Raw genomic sequence first — 23901 nt, forward strand, 5'->3', positions numbered from 1 at the left:
TCTGCAAAAATAGCAACATTACTTTCTACTTCATCTCGAAGAGTACTGGACCCCCTGTGGGACTCCACTGCTAACAGTCACCCATTTTGATTATTATTCATTGACCACAACTCTTATTTTTCTGTCCATTAGCCAGTTCCCTATTCATGCACACAATCTTCCCCAGTCCTTGCATCCTCAACTTTTGCACCAAACTGTTGTGGGGAAACAGTATCGAAGGCCTTTGCAAAGTCCAAGATACATTGACCTAAGCACACTTTCACTGCAACTACTATACACTGTTAATACTGTACAGGTTCAGAGGGGTTAACTGTTCTTTCCCTTTAACATACCATTTTTAAAGACCTTGCCAATGCTTTTAACGCCATGGTGTCTGCTCCCTCGATCACCCTCCATGTACGGGAATACCCGGGCGTGGTGGGTCCAGTAATAGTCTTTGGAACCAAAAAAGAAAACCGGAAACTCCCCAATCTCGTGCTTCATCTTCTGTATGTTCGGGGGGATATTTTTGGGGTGACGAACTTCCGCAGGCCACCATCTGGTTGCAACAAAAAAAATAAAAAAAAAACACTTTACAAAGATAGATAGAATGCTGCAATTAGCAATGAAAATAAAATCTGTAAGAGTCCAATCATGAAAAGGTCATTGTGCCATCACCACCATGCCAGGAAGGCTAGCTTGGCTTGAGGAGAACACTGCAAATCCTAAGACAAATCTGCACAGTTTCTACTTCCTGATTCATGAAGGCGGACATATTAACATTCAGTGCTTTCAAATGAGCACATCGGCCATCCCTGAAATTGGAAGTCATGTGACAGGGATAGACCAAATTACAACTAGTGATTAGACACAAATGAGGGGGGATTAAACAGGCTCTCTAAATACATACAGGGTGCATTTCTCAATGTTTTCTGTCCGTCCTGTGCAAGAGTTCTGGTCTACTTTAAATTATTTCCAGATATGCTTCACTTCACATGTACTAAAATCTGCTATACAAGAAAAAAGGCCCAGCTCTGGCAACAATAGGAGGGTGGTTGGTGCCCCGCAGCCAAGTAGCTAGTTTAGAGGGGTGGGGAAGAGCAATAAGGAGGTGCCCTCCCTGCAGGGACCTAACAAGATTACTGGTGTGTGCACTTCGCTTTAGGCCACCAATGGATGAGAGACATACCTGTAATTGCCCAGCTTCACCCAGATAATATCCTGGTATCGCGGCTTCTTCCCAGCTCTGCACTCATTACAAAACCAGGTGCCCTCTGGCATTTCAATGTTCAGGCACTCCGGGTGGAAAGCAGAGGGGCAGGATTCACAGCACAAGAGGTTTCCACCTGTACAAAGCATAAAAAGCAATTAAATTATGAGCCAAACAACCAGCGACCTGCGGTTTAAAAATACGGATCTCTGCATAAAACAAGCTTCTAATGAATGACTGCTACATAACTTTTCTTTTTCTATTCTCATTACTGAGGTCAGGTTCAGCTGAAAGATGGAAGGGGAGTGACTTGTACTATATCTGAGCTCAGAGGTGCTCTAACACTGCTGTAGATTTGTCAGGTTAAACAGCCCCCTGGAAACATGTGTATTGACTGGCTTAGTGTTGGCCCTCATGCTAAATGTAGGTGGTAAAATTGGTCAGTCATTGGCAAATCAAAATTGTATGTGTGTACCAGGCTTAAGAGAATGACGACCGCCTCCGTATTCCTCCAACTTCAGACTCCCTTTAAAACACTGGCGTAAGACCACCACCCAACTAGACTCCTTTTCAGTTTCTCCTTTACCTGCTTGGCAAGGTCTCTAATCCCCCCTGTAGTGAGCCTTCCCTCTCCTCTCCTGGTGCCCTTGGTGCTGCGCTGGCTCCCCCGTTCAATTCCCCTGCTGCGGGGACTTCGGAAGTCTTCGGGAGCCGAGTCCTCCCGAAGACAGGTGGCTCCATACTGCGCACGCGCGAGTGCGTCATAGAGGGCGCTCGCGCGTGCAGAGCGGCCCGTCTTCGGGAGCACTCGGGCTCCCGAAGCATTTCCGAAGCCTCCCTTCGGCAGGGGAACAGCGGTATGTGACCGAAACAGTCGACTACCGCTACGGGGGAGCCAGCGCAACAGCGGGGACCAGGCGAGGAGAGGGAATGCTCTATGGGACCCAGAGCCTCCCTCTCCTTAGGTGAGTATCTGACTTTTTTTTTATTTCGGTTCCCATCACCTTTAAGCAGTATAGATAGAGCTGAAACGCTGCATTCCCACTAGCAGAATGAGGGATTTATACCCCCCATATCCCGGGCAAATGTTCGACTTTCAAAGTCGTGGATTTTGCTGCCCAGGGAGGAAGAGCTTAGCTCTGTCTCTACTGACATCAATATGCGTGTGGATCTCCACCTCTTCCCGCCCCTCTCTGTGAAGGAAGGCTGAGAAAGGTGGGGAGAGGCGGCGATCGACAACAGTAGAGGCGGCGATCGACAACAGTAGAGGCGGCAATCGACAACAGTAGAGGCAGAGCTACAGCGCAAAGCTCTGCCTCTTTCAGGAAGCGCTGTCTGCATTTTACCCCGGGGATTTGGGGGTAATAAACACTCGTTCTGCCGCAGGAATGTAGCGTTTCAGCTCTACCTATACTGCTTAAGACAAACAGAAGGCAAAAAGAACATTTTGTTTTGGCCTCAGACTCCCTAAGTTTAAATTTATTGGACGTTGGTGCATTTCTCCCCAACTTCAGGTACCCAAATATTGCTCTGACTCCACAGCCCTACTCGTGACTTCCGGCAGGAATAGTATCAATGTAGTATCTTCCTTTCTTCCCTGACTCACTCCCAATAATACTGAAATATAGGATCAGTGAGGACCTGAACCCTTCTGCCCCATCTAGTGCCCATTTCTTATTCTCCCACCTTTCTCTGACAGAATGAGAAGAATCTGCAGAGATCGGCAGTGCTCCTGATTGTATATTGGCATAAACACACACAAAACCCTCTAACAGAGCGATAATGTCTAGAGATGCGCTTACCATTTGAGCATATGAAGCACCAGCTCACATTCACATGGGCATGATGCCTCTTTTCCTTCTTGGCAGAAAAGTGTCCGGTACAAATGATGTGGGAAGGTGTCAGAATTGTGCATCCTGCAGCTATGCAAGCATCCCCACCATGGTAAGCCACCGGGCAGCGGATACAGCGTATCAGTTTAGCTGTTAGACATAAAGCACTGCTTAGAATTAATTATCAACACTGACAAAATTTCACAAAAAACATAGCTGGCAAGCAACAACAACAAAATTGCATTAAAACCAAATGGAACCACATGTGGAGCAAGTAATGGAAATGTATGTTGTGCAGGGATGAGTGTTCCGAAAGAATTGGAGAAGAACTTTAATTTTCCATGGCCACGATGGGGGTGGGGGGGGGGGGGGGGGTTAAAGGCCATTGGAGGCGAAAATAAACTAATGAAATAGATACAATTGTTTATCTTCCTTCTCCTAAAAATGACTTTTTAGGATATTCCACAGGTTTATTTTATGTTTAAACCGATTTTTTAAGTTTTAACACTTATTATTTTTGCTCAATGACACATTCATTGAAATATGCCAGAGCTAAAATCTATGAACTATTGATCTTTTTTCATCTCTTTCCTGCTCTCAGAAGCCATTTTCTGCTAGGAAAGTGTTTTATAGTTGGAAATTCTTATCAGTGAGGGTCACACTGTAGTCACTTCCTGTCTGAGTCAGGACTGAGTCAGCCCCTTACATATCTGATATTTAACTCTTTCAGGCAGAGAGGAAAAAAACAAAACAAAAGCAAAGTAGAAAGGAAGACTGGGTCTCTAACTGGATTGAAAGAAAAAAAAAAAGGAACACAGCATAGTTATTTGTGTGCTAGGAACTGTACATACAAATGTCTATCTCATCATGTCACCTTGGGTATCCTTTAACTCACCCTTGATACTGCCTCCGTACATTGCCCTCTGTCCTGTTTCCCAGCTTTTAATACTTGCTCCTTCACAGCTGAAAGGAGGAAATCTCGAAAGCTGGAATGCATACGGAGGGAGCATCAACGGTGAGTTAACACGCTCCCCTCCCTCAATATTCCTGTTCTGTTACAATTTGAACTTTGGATCACTCATCCCTAATGTGTGAGGCTAGGTTCACATTAATGGTTGGGAAGTCCTGCAGTTCGTATTCCCAAGACTAACTGCACAGAATTATGTGATAAGACAGATGCAGGGGCTGCCAGATGCCTGCAGAGAACAAGCGGAGAGGGTCAGGAAGCGTTCACAGTCTTGCAAGTCACCTGACTGAGATACTTCCTCCTTCTAGTTTGGAAGGAAATTGCATTGGAGTCACGTGAAATGCAATGTGACTCACAAGCCTGTGAATTCTTCCTGACCCTGTCCGCTTGTTCAGCGCTGAACAGAGGCAGCTGGGAGTATTTGGGCGTTTCAAATCTGCTATGCCAAATTCCAACACTAACACTTCTCATTAAAACACAATGCTTTGTAATGACTTTGTAAGGATAGTCTAGATGTGGTCTAAACTTAATACACTCTACAAAATAAAATAGGTCAGCATGGAAGCATAATAAACGTTGTGACGAAAGCGTAGCTCACTTTTTATGACTCTCGTGGTCGATGACTTTGAGACAAGGCAGCTGGCACAATGATGAAGAGGGCAGCGGAACCCTTTGCTATCAAACACCGCGTGAGAGTACTTGCGCAGACAAGAATCATGATAGAACTTGCCGCAGTTTATGGTGCTGCACCGTTTGACTTCAGTGTCTTTCTTCTTGCACACAAAGCAAGAGTGGATACCTGCAGAGTAATAGCAAAAAGAATAAATGAATGAGTGTGAAAGATAGCAATTCACTGCACTGGGTATCTTCATTGGAGAGACGAATAGTATTCACTATAAGTATAGTCAAGACTTTGATACAGGAAAATAAACTAAGATTTGGCATCCATGTGCACCACCAATGGACAAATAGACAAATACTGAGGCCAGGTACTGATCATGCGGTGGTGGTGGTGTGGAGGAGGGGGGTTGTGAAACAGTACAGTCCTATAGAAACCCACCACGGCTGAACATAAACCTGCTTAGAACAGTAGCCAATGCTGCCGAGTTAGTAAGTTTGTACGTAGCTTTAAAGAACTTCCGATGCAACAAATAATAAACAGATTTTACTCACCTGGGGCTTCTTTTCCAGCCTCTGGCAGCAGTCTCAGTCCCTTGCCGCAGCCCCGGTCCTCCGCGATGTCCCGCTGGCAAAGATCCCGGCTCCGCTGCCGGGTCTTCTGCACCTGCATGTCCACGTCATCTGACACGTACTGCGCAGGCGCAGTTGTAAACTGTGACTTATACGCCTCACTGAATTGCCCCCATTGGGCAATTGAGAAACCACTACCAAATCTACTCATGTGATACTAGAGACAGATTACTTGGACCACCAGTGTGGCAGACCCCAGGTGCTAGACTAGCCAACATACACAGGCTTCTAGGTCACATACTAATATTGGGCCAGCAACAGGAATTCTCTTTGTACATTTTTTTTTTTTATCATTTATTTAGCAATTTTTATTTAAAACTTTTTTGGTTTTAAACAGATCAGAGGATGGCATAAGCACATATAAAAAATACCGTACGCAAGCCAGCGGTAAAAGAATGATCACTCACCTGTTGTACACTCTTCACACAAAAACTGGCCACTTGGCTTTCTAGAGAGGCCAACACAGGACAAGTGGAAAGCAGAAACACACGGGCCTTCACACAAGAGCAGGTCTCCGGTCTGCTCACACATCTAAAAGATATGAATACAGATACGGTAAGGGGAAAAAAAACAGCAGAGACTGGAGACACAAAACCAATTACCCTCCCTGCACATAAAAAAGACTGGAAAATGTAGTGAAGAGATGGAAAAAAAAATTATAGTCTTCTGAATTTGACTGCTTCATGTTTAAAAGGCATTTTACTCCACTTTGGAAATCAACTTTTTTTTTTTGAAAGTCGAGAATTTTTGCTTTCATTTGCACGGTGCTCATTGTCAGCAGAATGCACCATTCCTGAGTTAGCAGGTGCTGAACGAGGGGTGCCCACTGCACCTGGCTGGCAGCAGCACTAACCTGGCAACCTAAGTTACCAGCCTGAAAGCCAGCGAGCGAAGACAGCAGGTGAGGGCCCTGGTGTGCAATGTCCACTATCCAAGTGCACAGAGTTAGAATAAAAAGGTGTCCGAGCAAAGAGGATCAAGCCCAAAGCGAGCGGGAAAGGGGACCGATTCCAGTAAAGCAGGATTTTCACTTTAAAAATGAGTGGACACCCCCCATTCTAATACCCCCCTAACTTGGGATCTGTGCATCACAGCGGCACGGGGCATAGTGCAAATGAAAGCCAAGCCTCTTGGCTTTCCACTGATATGTAGATTTCAAGAGAAGAGTAAATATTTAAATAGCAGGCAGTCGAAATTGGTAGATGGCATAATACTTCCCTACCAGAAAAACATTTGCACAGGTTTACAATGTATAATAATAATAATAATAATAATAATAATAATACATTCAAAAAAAAATTGAAATCTTTAGTGCAACAAGTAATGTTTATTGTTCTGGATAACCATGTTTGCTCCCACTACATAAGTGTTTTGTTAAGATTGTGGATTCGAATATATAAACCCTTATCAGGTGGAAAGTGCTTCAAGGGACACTTAAGTCAAACAAAAAAAAACGAGTTTGACTCGCCTGGGGCTTCCAATAGCCCCCTGCAGCTGTCCGGTGCCCTCGCCATCTCCCTCCGATCCTCCTGGCCCCGCCGGCAGCCACTTCCTGTTTCGGTGACAGGAGCTGACAGGCTGGGGACGCGAGTGATTCTTCGTGTTCCTGGCCACAATAGCGCCATCTATGCTGCTATAGCATATACCATATAGCAGCATAGAGGGTGCTAATGTGTCTGGGAACGCGAAGAATCACTCGCGTCCCCAGCCTGTCAGCTCCTGTCACCGAAACAGGAAGTGGCTGCAGGCAGGGCCAGGAGGATCGGAGGGAGACGGCGAGGGCACCGGACAGCTGCAGGGGGCTATTGGAAGCCCTAGGCGAGTCAAACTCTTTTTTTGTTTGACTTAAGTGTCCCTTTAAGTAACTCAAAGGACATGTCGCATTTACCAGCAAGTTTGTCTCTCCATTAACTATACTAAGAATAAAATGAGTTTCAGTGCAAGTCCAAAAAAACACTGAAAACTAAAAAATTGTTTCCGTAATGATGGCCTTAATTCCAGCTCCCAGACTTACGAGTGGTGTGTGGACTTTTTCCAGTGAACTTGAGCCAGGATCATATAGTCTCTAAAAGGTCACACTAGACTCCTAAAACTAAAACCGCCTAATCTACAACTAGGGATAAACTACTAAATGAGGATTTTGCCAGAGGAGAATACATGGGAAAAACAAATCTTTATGAAAGTGTATTTTCTGATGGGCTGATGAAGCGGATCGTCATGACTTGAAGGGGGTCAGAAAAAGTCAGTTCAAATACAGCTACAACTGATTTATGTAAACATACTGCTCTCAAAGCTATGTACATATGTCAGATAAAAGGTCGTTGGAAACGTTGGTACGGACACAGTTAAAGCTTTAATGGACAACAAGTTATGAAAAAAATATAGCCAAACGATCCATATCCGGTATTCTGCCCAAACCAAGTGGCAGATCAATTTAGACTATTGTTCAGCCTACCAGGTGTGTACAATGTTGCTCAAAGCACACTATTTCAGAGTACATGGGCAGGTCATGTGGAATAGCAAAGAAATGAACAGCGCTACTTAAAAACAGATGAATGCTTACCTGCAAAAGAGTGCAAGCCCCACTTATGGGATAAAATACACACTGAGCATACACATGACCTGTCTACCACTTGGAGGATGTTAGTTTCCTGTAACAGCTTGCATGCAACTTGTTAAGTACTCGTCCCTCCCACTGTCTAAGAAGTCTTTCCTCCATGGGAGGGGACCCAACACTAACTAAATCCTACCTATGCATAGCCTGGGCGCGCTACCAAGCAAAATTGAAAATTGCGCAAAAAAGTGGGATCAGCGCATCACCAGGCCGCCTCTGAATGGCCTCTGCTCAGAGATGCGCTGAGCCCCCCCTGAAACTACAAACGCACCTTGAACCCAAACAGAGGCTCTGCATATACACCAAAGGCAAAACTGTTAAGTGGGAGCAGCTGACCAGAAATAAATTATAACATGGCAAAGAAATGAACAGCGCTACTTAAAAACAGATGAATGCTTACCTGCAAAAGAGTGCAAGCCCCGCTTATGGGATAAAATACACACTGAGCATACACATGACCTGTCTACCACTTGGAGGATGTTAGTTTCCTTTAATAGGTAGGATTTAGTTAGTGTTAGGTCCCCTCCCATGGAGGAAAGACTTCTTCGACAGTGGGAGGGACGAGTACTTAACAAGTTGCATGCAAGCTGTTACAGGAAACTAACATTCTCCAAGTGGTAGACAGGTCATGTGTATGCTCAGTGTGTATTTTATCCCATAAGTGGGGCTTGCACTCTTTTGCAGGTAAGCATTCATCTGTTTTTAAGTAGCGCTGTTCATTTCTTTGCCATGTTATAATTTATTTCTGGTCAGCTGCTCCCACTTAACAGTTTTGCCTTTGGTGTATATGCAAAACCTCTGTTTGGGTTCAAGGTGCGTTTGTAGTTTCTGGGGGGGCTCAGCGCATCTCTGAGCAGAGGACATTCAGAGGCGGCCTGGTGATGCGCTGATCCCACTTTTTTGCGCAAGGTCATGTGGAATGTCAACCCCCCATGCAGTATTAAAAAAACAAAACCAATAACTTGGAATATCGGTGTGTTCGAACGTTTTTTTAAACGGTTTGATTCTTTTTGCCGGGTAATGTCATTTGAGCGACATTTCCCATTTGGGTGCGCCAAATCGTCCAGATAGGCTGCGCGCACTCCTGCGGGCCGCGCACACTCCCGCCGCCAGCCCAGCGATCAATGAATGGGATTATAGATGCCATTCATTGATCGAAGCCCCCCTGCAGAAAAACAGACAGCCTCTTCTCAGAGGCTACGGTTTTTCTAAGTTAGGCCCAGTGCACACCGAGCGGTTTTAGCAGCGATCCGCCAACCGCATCCGCCTGTGAAACCGCTTGGCTAATGTATTTCAATGGGATGGTGCACACCAGCGGTTTGAGGTTTTTAGCAAACCGCAAACGGGCCTCCGGCTGCATGTTTGCAGAAGCGTTTCTGCCTCAATGTAAAGTATAGGAAAATGTAAACTGCTCTGGAAAACGCTACAGCAGAGCGGTTTTCCAGGTGTTTTTGTTACAGAAGCGGTTCAGTAACAGCTTCACTGTAACAATATTTGTAATCTGCTACACAAAAACACTAGGCATGTTTAGAAAGCGTCTCTAAACATGCCTAGAATCGCTCTGAAATACGCTCCAAAAACCGCTAGAGAGTTTTGTGGATCTGCTAGAGGTTTTGGTGTGCACTGAGCCTTACAAAAAGTTTCCCGTCCTCCTAATGCTTCCTGGAAGCCTACGATCACCCTTCCAGGACTTTTTGACTGTGGTCAAATAGTAAAACCACACCCACATTTTTTTTTATTAAACAAATACATTATTTTACATTTAAAAATTAGCTGTTTACCTCCCACACCACAAATTACCCAAATAAAATTTTTAATTAATTAAAACAAAACAACAACAAATTGTTACCTAAGGGTCTAAACTTTTTAAATATGCATGTCAAAGGAGTATATGAATATAATTTAAGTTATGGGCTTGCAAATAGTGATGGACGCAAATTTAAAAAAAATCCACCTTTATTTCCATATAAAATATCGGCGCCATACATTGTGATGATGTAATAAGCGGGACAAATGGGCAAATACAATACATAGGTTTTGATTACGGTAGCATGTATTCAATTTCAAACTATAATGGCCAAAAACTGAGAAATGATTTTTTTCCATTTCTTTCTTAATATGCCTGTTAAAATGATTTCGAATATATTAATGTTAGCAAAATGTATCACCCAAAGAAAGCCTAATTGGTGGTGGAAAAAACAAGATATAGATCAATTCATTGTGATAAGTAGTGATAAAGTTATTGGCAAATGAATGGAAGGTGAAAGTTGCTAAAACCCTGTGGGATTAACCACTTGAGGACCACAGTCTTTTCGCCCCTTAAGGACCAGAGCCTTTTTCTCCATTCAGACCACTGCAGCTTTCACGGTTTATTGCTCGGTCATACAACCTACCACCTAAAGGAATTTTACCTCCTTTTCTTGTCACTAATACAGCTTTCTTTTGCTGCTATTTGATTGCTGCTGCGAGTTTTAGTTTTTATTATATTCATCAAAAAAGACATGAATTTTGGCAAAAAATGACTTTTTTAACTTGCTGTGCTGACATTTTTCAAATAAAGTAAAATTTCCTATACATTTGAGCGCGAAAGTTATTCTGCTACATGTCTTTGATAAAAAAAAAACACCATTCAGTGTATATTTATTGGATTGGGTAAAAGTTATAGCGTTTACAAACTATGGTGCCAAAAGTGAATTTTCCCATTTTCAAGCATCTCTGACTTTTCTGCGCACCTGTCAGGTTTCATGAGGGGCTAAAATTCCAGGATAGTACAAATACCCCCCAAATGACCCATTTTGGAAAGAAGACATCCCAAAGTATTCAGTGAGAGGCATGGTGAGTTCATAGAAGATTTTATTTTTTGTCACAAGTTAGCGGAAAATTACACTTTCTGACAAAAAAAAGACAAAAAAAAAAGATTCCATTTCTTCTAACTTGCGACAAAAAAAAAATGAAATCTGCCACGGACTCACTATGCTCCTCTCTGAATACCTTGAAGTGTCTACTTTCCAAAATGGGGTCATTTGTGGGGTGTGTTCACTGTCCTGGCATTTTGGGGGGTGCCCAATTGTAAGCACCCCTGTAAAGCCTAAAGATGCTCATTGGACTTTTGGCCCCTTAGCGCAGTTAGGCTGCAAAAAAGTGCCACACATGTGGTATTGCCGTACTCAGGAGAAGTAGTATAATGTGTTTTGGGGTGTATTTTTACACATACCCATGCTGGGTGGGAGAAATATCTCCGTAAATGACAATTTTTTTTTTTACACACAATTGTCCTTTTACAGAGATATTTCTCCCACCCAGCATGGGTATGTGTAAAAATACACCCCAAAACACAATATATTACTTCTTCTGAGTACGTGTGTGACACTTTTTTGCAACCTAGGTGCGCTAAGGGGCCTAACGTCCTATTCACAGGTCATTTTGAGGCAATTGGATTCTAGACTACTCCTCACGGTTTAGGGCCCCTAAAATGCCAGGGCAGTATAGGAACCCCACAAGTGACCCCATTTTAGAAAGAAGACACCCCAAGGTATTCTGTTAGGAGTATGGTGAGTTCATAGAAGATTTTTTTTTTGTCACAAGTTAGCGGAAAATGACACTTTGTGAAAAAAAACAAAACAATACATATCAATTTCCGCTAACTTGTGACAAAAAATAAAATCTTCTATGAACTCATCATACACCTAACAGAATACCTTGGGGTGTCTTCTTTCTAAAATGGGGTCACTTGTGGGGTTCCTATACTGCCCTGGCATTTTAGGGGCCCTAAACCGTGAGGAGTAGTCTTGAACCCAAATGTCTCAAAATGACCTGTGAAGTCCTAAAGGTACTCATTGGACTTTGGGCCCCTTAGCACAGTTAGGCTGCAAAAAAGTGTCACACATGTGGTATCGCCGTACTCAGAAGAAGTAGTATAATGTGTTTTGTGGTGTATTTTTACATATAACCATGCTGGCTGGGAGAAATATCTCTGTAAATGACACATTTTTGATTTTTTTTACACACAATTGTCCATTTACAGAGAGATTTCTCCCACCCAGCATGGGTATGTGTAAAAATACACCACAAAACACATTATACTACTTCTCCTGAGTATGGCGATACCACATGTGTGACACTTTTTTGCAGCCTAGGTGCGCTAAGGGGCCCAACGTCCTATTCACAGGTCATTTTGAGGCATTTGTTTTCTAGACTACTCCTCACGGTTTAGGGCCCCTAAAATGCCAGGGCAGTATAGGAACCCCACAAGTGACCCCATTTTAGAAAGAAGACACCCCAAGGTATTCTGTTAGGGTATGGTGAGTTCATAGAAGATTTTATTTTTTGTCACAAGTTAGTGAAAAATGACACTTTGTGAAAAAAACAATAAAGATCTAATTTCCGCTAACTTTTGACAAAAAATAAAATCTTCTATGAACTCATCATACACCTAACAGAATACCTTGGGGTGTCTTCTTTCTAAAATGGGGTCACTTGTGGGGTTCCTATACTGCCCTGGCATTTTACGGGCACAAAACTGTGAGTAGTCTGGAAACCAAATTTCTCAAAATGACTGATCAGGGGTATAAGCATCTGCAAATTTTGATGACAGGTGGTCTATGAGGGGGCAAATTTTGTGGAACCGGTCATAAGCAGGGTGGCCTCTTAGATGACAGGATGTTTTGGGCCTGATCTGATGGATAGGAGTGCTAGGGGGGTGACAGGAGGTGATTGATGGGTGTCTCAGGGGGCGGTTAGAGGGGAAAATAGATGCAATCAATGCACTGGGGAGGTGATCGGAAGGGGGTCTGAGGGGGACCTGAGGGTTTGGCCGAGTGATCAGGAGCCCACACGGGGCAAATTAGGGCCTGATCTGATGGGTAGGTGTGCTAGGGGGTGACAGGAGGTGATTGATGGGTGTCTCAAGGTGTGATTAGAGGGGGGAAATAGATGCAAGCAATGCACTAGCGAGGTGATCAGGGCTGGGGTCTGAGGACGTTCTGAGGTGTGGGCGGGTGATTGGGTGCCCGCAAGGGGCAGATTAGGGTATAATCTGATGGGTAACCGTGACAGGTGGTGATAGGGGGTGATTGATGGGTAATTAGTGGGTGTTTAGAGGAGAGAAGAGATGTAAACACTGCACTTGGGAGGTGATCTGATGTCGGATCTGCGGGCGATCTATTGGTGTGGGTGGGTGATCAGATTGCCCGCAAGGGGCAAGTTAGGGGCTGATTGATGGGTGGCAGTGACAGGGGGTGATTGATGGGTGGCAGTGACAGGGGGTGATTGATGGGTGATTGACAGGTGATCAGTGGGTTATTACAGGGAATAACAGATGTAAATATTGCACTGGCGAATTGATAAGGGGGGGTCTGAGGGCAATCAGTGTGTGGGCGGGTGATTGGGTGCCCGCAAGGGGCAGATTAGGGTCTAATCTGATGGGTAACAGTGACAGGTGGTGATAGGGGGTGATTGATGGGTAATTAGTGGGTGTTTAGAGGAGAGAATAGATGTAAACAATGGATTTGGGAGGTGATCTGATGTCGGATCTGCGGGCGATCTATTGGTGTGGGTGGGTGATCAGATTGCCCGCAAGGGGCAGGTTAGGGGCTGATTGATGGGTAGCAGTGACAGGGGGTGATTGACTGGTGATTGACGGGTGATCAGGGGGGATAGATGCATACAGTACACGTGGGGGGGGGGGGTCTGGGGAGAATCTGAGGGGTGGGGGGTGATCAGGAGGGGGCAGTGGGCAGGGGGGATAAAAAAAAAATAGCGTTGACAGATAGTGACAGGGAGTGATTGATGGGTGATTAGGGGGTGACTGGGTGCAAACAGTGGTCTGGGGGGTGGGCAGGGGGGTGGCGGGTCTGAGGGGTGCTGTGGGCGATCAGGGGGCAGGGGGGAAATCAGTGTGCTTGGGTGCAGACTAGGGTGGCTGCAGCATGCCCTGGTGGTCCCTCGGACACTGGGACCACCAGGGCAGGAGGCAGCCAGTATAATAGGCTTTGTATTCATTACAAAGCCTATTATACAATGTAAATGCGGCGATCCGGGTGCTAGTAACCCGCCGGCGCTTCCGAACGGCCGGCGGGTTACTACGAGCGGTGGGCGGAGCCAGTCCCCGGCGGCTGATCGCGTCACGAATGACGCGATCGCCGCATAGCCACTCCCGCAGCCGCCCCCGCCGATGGGCGTATTGCGGTCGTTTGGGCCCAGTCTTTGGCGCCGCCCATCGGCTGGGGCGGCCGGCAAGTGGTTAAAGAGAACCCGAGGTGGGGTTCTGACAATGCTATCCGCATACAGAGGCTGGGTCTGCCTATACAGCCCAGCCTCTGTTGCTATCCAGATCCCCCCCCCCCCCCCCCCCCCCCAAGTGCTCTGCTATCCCCCATAAATCACAGCCACGCTGTGCGCTGCTCCCCCAGCCTCCTGCATAGCTCCGGTCCCCGTCCCTTCCCTCCAATCAGTGGGGAGGGAAGGGACGCGTGTGGGGACCGGAGCTATGCAGCAGTATAGGCAGACCCAGCCTCTGTATGCGGATAGCATTGTCAGAACCCCACCTCGGGTTCTCTTTAAGTGGTTAATCTAGCATGTAACCTTAAATGTGCGTACACACGCACTACGGCCGCCAACGACGGGTCCTTCGGACCCTCCCGCTGGGCGGACGTTCAGCCGACAGTAGCGCGCGTACGCGCTGTCGGCGGACTGTTAAGGCGGTTTCTGAACGATCCGCTCAGCGGGAGGGTCTGAAGAACCAGTCGTTGGTGGCCGTAGTGCGTGTGTACACACCTTAAAGGGAAGGTTCACGCAGGAGCTGTAAAAAAATAGAAATCAAAATCCACTTACCTGGGGCTTCCTCCAGCCCGTGGCAGGCAGGAGGTGCCCTCGCCGCCGCTCCGCAGGCTCCCGGTGGTCTCCGGTGGTGATCCCGACCTGGCCAGGCCGGCTGCCAGGTCGGGCTGCTCCTGCGCTCCAAGTTGCGTGTCACTTGTGCGCGCTGACGTCATCCGACGTCCTCCGGGCTGTACTGCGCAGTACAGCCCGGAGGACGTCGGATAACGTCAGCGCGCACAAGTGATACGCAACTTGGAGCGCAGGAGCAGCCCGACCTGGCAGCCGGCATGGCCAGGTCGGGATCACCACCGGAGACCACCGGGAGCCTGCGGAGTGGCGGCGAGGGCACCTCCTGCCTGCCACGGGCTGGAGGAAGCCCAGGTAAGTGGATTTTGATTTCTATTTTTTACAGCTCCTGCGTGAACCTTCCCTTTAAGGCACATAAAAGAAGGACTAAAGAACAAACTGCATTTATCCACAAGTGAGACCTTAAAGTGACACAGAAGCAAAAATAAACTTGTGAGATAATGAATTGTATTTGTAGTACGGATAACTTATAGCACATTAGAAGCAAAGAAAACATTTTTAATTTTCGTTTTTTTTTTTTAAATTATAATATTGCATCATTCTATCACATTTGCCGTTTAGAAACCATACTCTGTATTTTAAGCTGTAAAACAGAGCACAGCTAATGACCCTTTGAACTTTCCTGCAGTGAAACTTTATCTCAAGCTGTCTCTCACTGTTTCTTGGCTGTTTAAGCCATTCAGAAAATAGGACCGAGGTTCGACCAAGTTGGTTAAATAGCTCAGAGAAGATCTTTAGCATAGAGAACAAGTGCTTTAACTCTTCCTGTACTGTACTCTTTTTTTTTTTTTTTTTTTGCTAAAAATGTTCTATGTGTTATCTGTACTACACGTACAATTCATTACCTCATAAGTGTCGCTTCAGATTTGCCTTAACAGTAGCTCATTTCACACTAGATTGCTTTGCGCAGTAGATGTGAGGACTGATTACCTGGCAGACGAGCTCTCTCTTTGAACTTCCTTTTTCAGACTTTTTAGACATGACAGATTCATCTGCACTTTCCGATGGAGATTCTGACCTCTCATCAGATATCTGGAATGAAAAACATGGCCAAGAGTATCACATATATGGACTTCCCATATATCTTAGCACCGACAACATGCCTGCAGGTATTATTGTACCTCATTTTCTGCCAGAATCATATGTGACGGCCTCTTGCGGGCAACATGTGTCACGGAGCTGAACGCAGAACCATGATTTTTCTTCTTTACTGGCTTACAAGGCTGTGATCGACTGCGTGCTGCTGCTGTAAAATTAAGATTAGGTTTTAGATTAAATCCTCCCATTCATAAGAGAACAGTCACAGAACCAAGTCCGGTCACAGAACCAAGTCCGGTCACAGAACCAAGTCCGGTCACAGAACCAAGTCCGGTCACAGAACCAAGTCCGGTCACAGAACCAAGTCCGGTCACAGAACCAAGTCCGGTCACAGAACCAAGTCCGGTCACAGAACCAAGTCCAGTCACAGAACCAAGTCCGGTCACAGAACCAAGTCCAGTCACAGAACCAAGTCCAGTCACAGAACTATTGAAAAAGGCAGTACCTCGCAATGGTGATGCGCAAAGAGCTTTCATACATGGCAGATTGAGAGTACAGTGCAATCATGAAAACGAAATAGGACTGACCGGTTGCTATGAGATACATCATAGTTATGGTCATGTCTAGAACATGCGATTTAGACAACTGATAGATTTGCAGAGCTCTGATTTGCTGTGATCACATCCTGCTTTAGCACATGATCATGACTAGCAAATCAGAGACTTGCATATCTATCACCTGACCAAACTGATCACATGCTTCTCCATAAGTTCTCCTAGACATGGCCATCAACAATAATAGCGCCTTTTACCAATACAAATAGAGCAGTGGTCCTCAAACTATGGCCTGCGGGCCTAATGTGGCTTTTTTTTACCGTCCCCCCATCCCCACACACAATACGTATTACTTATAGAAGCGGTCAGCTAGATCTTTAAATATTGGTGGTCCACATATAGAATAGCAGTGCTGGCACCACCCATCCACAAAGATTTCTACATCATTTTATGTATACTCCGGCCCTCGACTCAAAACGTTTGGGGACCTCTGAAATAGAGCCATACAAGAGTGGAGCAGCAAAATTTGCAAGTAAAGAGGAATGCATTTAACTCTATGGAATGGTAACATTATGCCAAAATTAGTTCTCTATTGACTTCAAAGCATTCCTTTAATTCTGAGCTTGCCCCTTACCTGCTATAAACATCCCAGAATCTTGTCATACCCATTAAGGTAGGAAGACAGACAAAAAAAAAAAGGTTCGAATTTTGGTCATAACTAGAAAAAAACTCTGCTAGGTTTTTAACGTAACAGGAAGAGAACACAGAACAGTAGTGAGGCAATACCTCTCCATTCATTATTTCCTGCCATTATGTGCAAACAGTGAGGTTTTGTTGCTGTCAGTATACGGGCTGGTGCGCACCAGAGCGGTTCTGAAGCATTTTTTTTTTTAAAACACTTGCAGGGGGAAACCACTTGGCTAATGAAAGTGAATGGGATGGTGCACACCCGAAGAGGTTTGTTTTTTTCCACAAACGCAAACTTGGGGGCTGAAGCATTTTTTAGATTTCTGAAGCATTTCTGCCTCGGGGTTAAAGTATAGGAAAGTGGAAAATCGCTCTGAAAAAAGCTAGATCAGAGCGGTTTTCCAGGCGTTTTTTGTTACAGAAGCTGTTCAGTAACCGCTTTACTGTTGACACAGCGACTGAAGACGGTGCGGAGCTCCATCAGTCAGGCGGGGATGCGCACGCGATCCCCTGCAAACTCCGCATCAGCCCCCTGGAGTCATCTTGTGCCCACACTGTCCTACCGAGACCCTTTCAAGCAAGCAGTGGCAACCCCCTCAAAGCGGCCAGTCTGAGGCCACTGCGCACATGTGGCCCAGAGCCACACCCACGATTTCCCGTGATGCACAGAACACTGTCGTGCATGGAGACGTGGCGAGGAGGTGCGCTGCCTGCAAACTTTGCGGGGGTCACTGCTGCTGGCCGGGTGGAGGACCTGGTCTCTGAGGGACAGCGCAGGTACAGGATGACTCCAGGGGGCTACAAGAAGCCCCAGGTAAAAAAAAAATTTCCCTGCTTTAGATTTCCTTTAAAGACTACACAAACCATTTCTTTCTAGTTCACAGTTTACCACAAACTCCAAATTCATAATAGTTTGGCTTTATAAAAGATGGACATTTTTGAAGCACAACATCACTTCATATGACAGAGAAAAAGCAGGGCCCCTTCTGTATAGTATTTTTGCAGTCATAGTAATCTAATAAGGACACCCCGATCACATGTCAGCACAGGGTATTGAATGTTGAAAACTGAAGGAGCGCCAGGTGTAAGATTTGACTGTGAGGATATAACAACTATGGCAGGAGGGCAGACAGTTGATGTCCTACTTTTTTTTTTCATAATACCATTTCTGTAATTTCTCAGCTTCTCAGAGTTCTTTGAGATAACAAAACAAAAATAACAATTACCCACTTCTTATGGTCAGAGACATCCACACACACTGACGTATTCTAGTACATTTCAGACTGAATTAACTATGAACACCTAAAATGACTCATCTCACTCCTTCATACTTAAAGAGGAACTTTAACCCAGGGTTAAAGTTCATCCCAATCTGTAGCCGATACCCGCTTTCCCACAATAAAGGAACTTTAACCCAGGGTTAAAGTTCATCCCAATCTGTAGCCGATACCCGCTTTCCCACAATAAATCTTTACCTTCTATCGTACAGATATCATAGGGGTTTCTGTATGGCGGTTATTGTGGTGAGACCCTTCCCACAGTGTGATGTCATGACCATGGTCCTGTGAACCTCATTGCATTGTGGGAAATAACAGCTTTTATTCCAACTGCCAAGCAAGCACCATCTAAGCATAGAGCCCTCAGTAAAAGAACATTCCATACAGATCACCTGGCAGAACTAAAGAGGTCGTCGCTATAGATAAAAGTAACATTTTCACTACAGTTCCTTTAAAGTATACAGCTCATTTCCATATACCATAAGTACTCAAAGAAGCATTTGTTTCCACTGTTTAGCATTACAAATGGACTCATTGAAGGTATCCCCAGATTTCAGTCTGTTGCTTCGATCAGATCAATTTGCTTGTTGAGGGTCTTTGGCTAAAAGTATTAGAGGCAGATGATAAGCAGGACAGCCAGACAATTGGTATTTTTTATATTAAAAAGGGACACTCAAGCCATAAAAAAATGTTTTACTCACCTGGGTCTTCTACCAGCCCCCTGCAGCCATCCTGTGCCCTTGCAGTCTCGATGGGATCCTCCTGTCACCGCCGCCAGCTACTTCCGTTTTCGGCGACAGGCCTAGCCACGCGTCTGTTTCTACGTGTTCCTGTCTGCAATAGCGCCCGCTATGCTGCTATTGCGGACAGGAACGCGAAGAAGCAGACGCGTGGCCAGGCCTGTCGCCAAAAGTGAAAATAGCTGCAGGCGGGGGAGGGAGGATCAGATCGAGACTGCGAGGGCACAGGATGGCTGCAGGGGGCTGGTAGAGGCCCCAAGTAAAAAAAAATATTTTTATGACTTAAGCATCCCTTTAAATAAAAATGCCAGCCTCCATAACCTTCTCATTTCAGGTCCACTTTAAATTATCTGACCAGCTGAGGTCACGGAAGCAAGGCACCCTAGCTGCTTATGAATTCAGTTTGCCTATTTACTTTAAAGCGAACCCGAGGTGACAGTGATAGGGAGGCTGCCACATTTGTTTCTATTTAAACAATACCAGCTGCCTGGCTGCCCTGCTGATCTATTTGGCTGCAGCAGTGTCTGAACAACAACAGAAACAAGCACGCAGCTAATGTCAGAAACACCTGGCCTGCTGCATGCTTGTTCAGGGGCTATAGCTAAAAGGTATAAGAGGCAGGGGATTAGCAAGACAGAAAGGCAACTGGTATTACAGAAAAGGAAATAAATATGGCAGCCTCCATATCTCTCTCTCACTTCAGTTGTCCTTTAAAGAGAACCCGAGGTGGCTTTGTATAACGTTAGTGGGGCACAGAGGCTGGTTGGGCACACTAACACCAGCCTCTGTTGCCCCATCGTGTGTGTCAAAGACCCCCCTGCTCGCCGCTATACCCCCGCAATGCTGGCGACACGCAGCGTGTCGCCAGCAGAATGTTTACCCTAGCGCTGTCTGTCAGCGCCGCTCCGCCGCCTCCTCCGCATCGCCGCTACCCGCCCTCGTCCCTTCCCTCACGCTGATTGGAGGGAAGGGACGAGGGCGGGTAGCGGCGATGCGGAGGAGGCGGGGGAGCGGCGCTGACAGACAGCGCTAGGGTAAACATTGTGCTGGCGACGCGCTGCGTGTCGCCAGCACTGCGGGGAGGATAGCGGCGAGCAGGGGGGTCTTTGACACACACAATGGGGCAACAGAGGCTGGTGTTAGTGTGCCCAACCAGCCTCTGTGCCCCACTAACGTTATACAAAGCCACCTCGGGTTCTCTTTAAGTGAGACAGAATACCCCTTTAAAGGGATACTGTAGGGGGGTCGGGGGAAAATGAGCTGAACTTACCCGGGGCTTCTAATGGTCCCCCGCAGACATCCTGTGTTGGCGCAGCCACTCCCCAATGCTCCGGCCCCGCCTCCGGTTCACTTCTGGAAATTTCTGACTTTAAAGTCAGAAAACCACTGCGCCTGCGTTGCCGTGTCCTCGCTCCCGCTGATGTCACCAGGAGTGTACTGCGCAGACACAGACCATACTGGGCCTGCGCTGTGCGCTCTTGATGACATCAGCGGGATCGAGGACACGGCAACGCAGGCGCAGTGGTTTTCTGACTTTAAGGTCAGAAATTCCAGAAGTGAACCGGAGGCAGGGCCGGAGCATTGGGGAGTGGCTGCGCCAACACAGGATGTCTGCGGGGGACCATTAGAAGCCCCGGGAAAGTTCAGCTCATTTTCCCCCGACCCCCCTACAGTATCCCTTTAAGGTCAAATACACACAAGCCAACATTCACTTCCTATTATCATGATCAAACTGTCCCAATCAGAAGTGAAGGATTCATCAGATGGACTGGAAACGACCTTTAGTCATTTTAAATCTGCAGATGTGATTGTAAATTTTTATCGATAGCACAAACATTGCTGATACTCGAAAATGATCTATTTAATGTGACAAGTATTAGAAACCATGGGGAAGGCCTTGGGTACAATCGATTGGACAGAACAGCCATTTGTGTACGTGCGAATGAGGATTGACATTCCCTGTCCAATTGATTACCAAAGTTTCTGCAGTAGGTTTAACCATGTGTAGTGGCCCTCAAGTAGCTGGCCAAGAAACATAAGCAGAGTTACAGATGCATAAAAACAAAAAACCCAGCAGGGGAAATCAGGAACTATTCCTTACAGAGCTCTATGGATGGAATACTCCTTTAGCATTTCTTAGTAGCTTTGCAGAGTGTAAGACTATCATTACCTGATTGGGCTTTTACCCGAGCACTTTCTCTGCTTCTACATGACTTTGAAGGCTTCCCTTTACTGGTTTCCACTTGCTAAAGAATAAGAAAAAAAAAACAATGAAAAAGGCAGGAAAAAAATTACGCTTCTATCTAACAACTATTTGCAAAGTCAAAGCGCAGGCCACATTGACGTTTCTGGCAAAAATGTCAATGAAAGCGGAGTATTAACATAAGCAACATGTGCACAAGAGCTTCACAAAATGGACAAAAACAAACCCTTGGCCGCCATCTAGTGGAAGACCTGCACAGCAGCAGAGACATCACTCCTAAAATCAACGCATGTCGTCTGAACAGGAAGTCCTATGACGTGTGAATGTCTACAGGATCAATTAGGTGGATGAGCGAAGAGAAGAGATGAAAGGGGGGTTGTCTTATATTAGGATGGTGTGCAACTGCAGAGACAACATGGAGAGTGGCCATTTTGTTTAAGCTAAACCTGTTAAGAGCTAAAGCATTGCAATGCTCGCAAGGGTGCAGACACCTCATTTGAAATTCAAATGAGAGAATATTATGCCTTATTATAGAACACACACTAAACATGGAAACAGTGTGCATGTGCTGGTGGAGAGGTCTGCATACATTATCACAGCAGGTTATTTTCTGAGATTAAGATGCAAATTGAGGCTAAGCTACTTCGATCCCAATTAGGTACGCGATTTCGTAGCCTGTTATTCATGATACATGGACACTGCGCTGCATAAACCAAATGCAGACATTTCACTGCAGCAAATTCAGGGCAATTGCTTTATCCAGTGATACTCACCACAAGTAATATAACTCCTGATAGGATGTGCCCACAATATGCTACACAAAGCATGCTGGGAATAAGTGACTGCAGGGCCACATTGACCAAATATCAGTGAGCATAACAATTCCTGCTAAAGGTTATTTGGCTTCTTTAGGTACGAGTGAGAGTTTGATGTAGACTTAATAAAGGCATCATTCTCCATAAGGCACATTGTTGTTGAATAACAGAACTGATAGTATGAAAGTAGGGACCACTACTGTAAAGATGATTGAAGGGGGGGGAATTGTGGAAACTCTACGAATGATTGGATGTGATCAGTTTAAAGACCCTAAAAGTGAAAATTCTCCTTTATTTTTACAGGTTCACAAATTGTTAACATTCTTGCAGTGGTACAGCACCACCTACTGACCAAATCTCAGACTAGTACTGTTTATTATTAGCAGAGGTGAGGAGCATCCCCCCTCCCACCAGACACAGTCTGCCATGTGCTATAACCTGCGAATCATAATACAGCTGGCAGCACATAAGATGCTCTGCATTAGCTCATTTCCCCCTCAGTAGCCGTGACACTGGCTTATATACAGCTAGATGCAGTCAGCCACCCAACCCCCCCCCCCCCCCCCCCCCCCCCCCCCTCCCGTCTTCTCAGGATCACAGTGGGTGGCTTCAACTTGCTGTATGTTATCCCACAGCGCTGCCATTTGATGAGCTCCCAAATCCCCCCTCCAGTGTAGTGCGGTGCTCCATAAGGGGCTGCTTATAGAATCGTAAAAATGCTTTACAATACTGGACAGCATTGATTAAGTGCATAAAGCAGGGAATGCTTTATTTTCACTATCAGGGTCTTTTAATAGTTCAACTTCACTGTACCAAGGCAGAAATAGCAGTAACTTTTTTTTCTTGGACTAACCTGCCTATAAACAGGATTCACATTTTTTCCCAGACTGGTGTTCTCTGACAACTAATTAGATCTGCTTTACGTATAAGAAAGACTTCCGTACGCAAGTTAGCCAACTTTATCAGTGTTTACATATTTTAAATTTCATATGAATTGTGTTACTGAAGTAGCCATCCCGGAAAATCTCATCCTCAAGTTTTTTAGAAGCTTGTAATATAGTCTCTGAATCAGTCACTTGCTTCCCAGACAATATTTTCCCTCTTTTGTCAGAGCTGTAACCTGGTTCATACACAATTTCCCAAAATCTGTGTGTCATAAGGGTAAACTCAATGGGCTCTATTCATAAAACTTTACCGCAAGTTTTCCGCTCAACAGCGGACGTTCCCGACCCTTTAGCAAAGTGGGCATTCATAAAAGCTGTTCCCGCATGAAAATCTACAATCCCCCAGCAGAGCGAGAAATTTCCGCCTTCTGCAGTGTTTTTCTAGATTTATCTAGAAAAAATTAACAAAATGGCCATTCATAAAGATTAGAGGAAGCGGTATGTGGACAGGAAATACCGCTTCCTCAGATGTAGCGAGAAGCCTGCGGATTACATACAAGTGAATGGGACAGACCTCCCAGAGAGAGCAGCGCACGTAGGGACTCTGCCAGCGTAAGTGTTTCCGCATGCCTTCCGACAGCTTACCACCAGCCTTCAGCGGGAGATCTCCGCGCTTGCATCGCAGCTGGCAACATTTTTATGAATGCCCACCCAGAAGTCTAACATACCGATGCGGTATTTTCCCTCCACGAGTTTTTACGGCACAATTTTTTTATGAATAGAGCCCAATGTAGTTTGAACACTTTCTTTTTAGATAGGTCCTACTATTACCTATATTTGACAAGACTGAATAAGGCTGTATATGGTGTATGGCCAACATTGAACATCTCACTGTCAACTGTTCTCGAGTCCGAACTGAAGCTGGACGTACAAAACACAATCTA

At 45.6% G+C, this 23901-nt stretch overlaps 1 protein-coding gene across 3 annotated transcripts in view; it reads right to left on the reverse strand.

Annotated features, from left to right (window-relative positions):
• The window catches only part of NSD2 (nuclear receptor binding SET domain protein 2), a 125115-nt gene that overhangs the window by 13915 nt on the left and 87299 nt on the right, over positions 1 to 23901 (reverse strand). For all 3 annotated transcript variants that reach the window (XM_068276164.1, XM_068276172.1, XM_068276155.1), the window contains 8 exons: positions 21226 to 21301; positions 15881 to 16005; positions 15690 to 15791; positions 5647 to 5770; positions 4587 to 4787; positions 2992 to 3171; positions 1169 to 1325; positions 333 to 538 (listed from right to left, as the gene is read on the reverse strand). In XM_068276164.1, coding sequence (XP_068132265.1) covers positions 333 to 538; positions 1169 to 1325; positions 2992 to 3171; positions 4587 to 4787; positions 5647 to 5770; positions 15690 to 15791; positions 15881 to 16005; positions 21226 to 21301 — 1171 coding nt within the window. The remainder of the gene's footprint in view (positions 1 to 332; positions 539 to 1168; positions 1326 to 2991; positions 3172 to 4586; positions 4788 to 5646; positions 5771 to 15689; positions 15792 to 15880; positions 16006 to 21225; positions 21302 to 23901) is intronic.

This window comes from Hyperolius riggenbachi, chromosome 1 (genome assembly GCF_040937935.1).
Source record: "Hyperolius riggenbachi isolate aHypRig1 chromosome 1, aHypRig1.pri, whole genome shotgun sequence".
Classification (NCBI taxonomy): Eukaryota; Metazoa; Chordata; class Amphibia; order Anura; family Hyperoliidae; genus Hyperolius; species Hyperolius riggenbachi.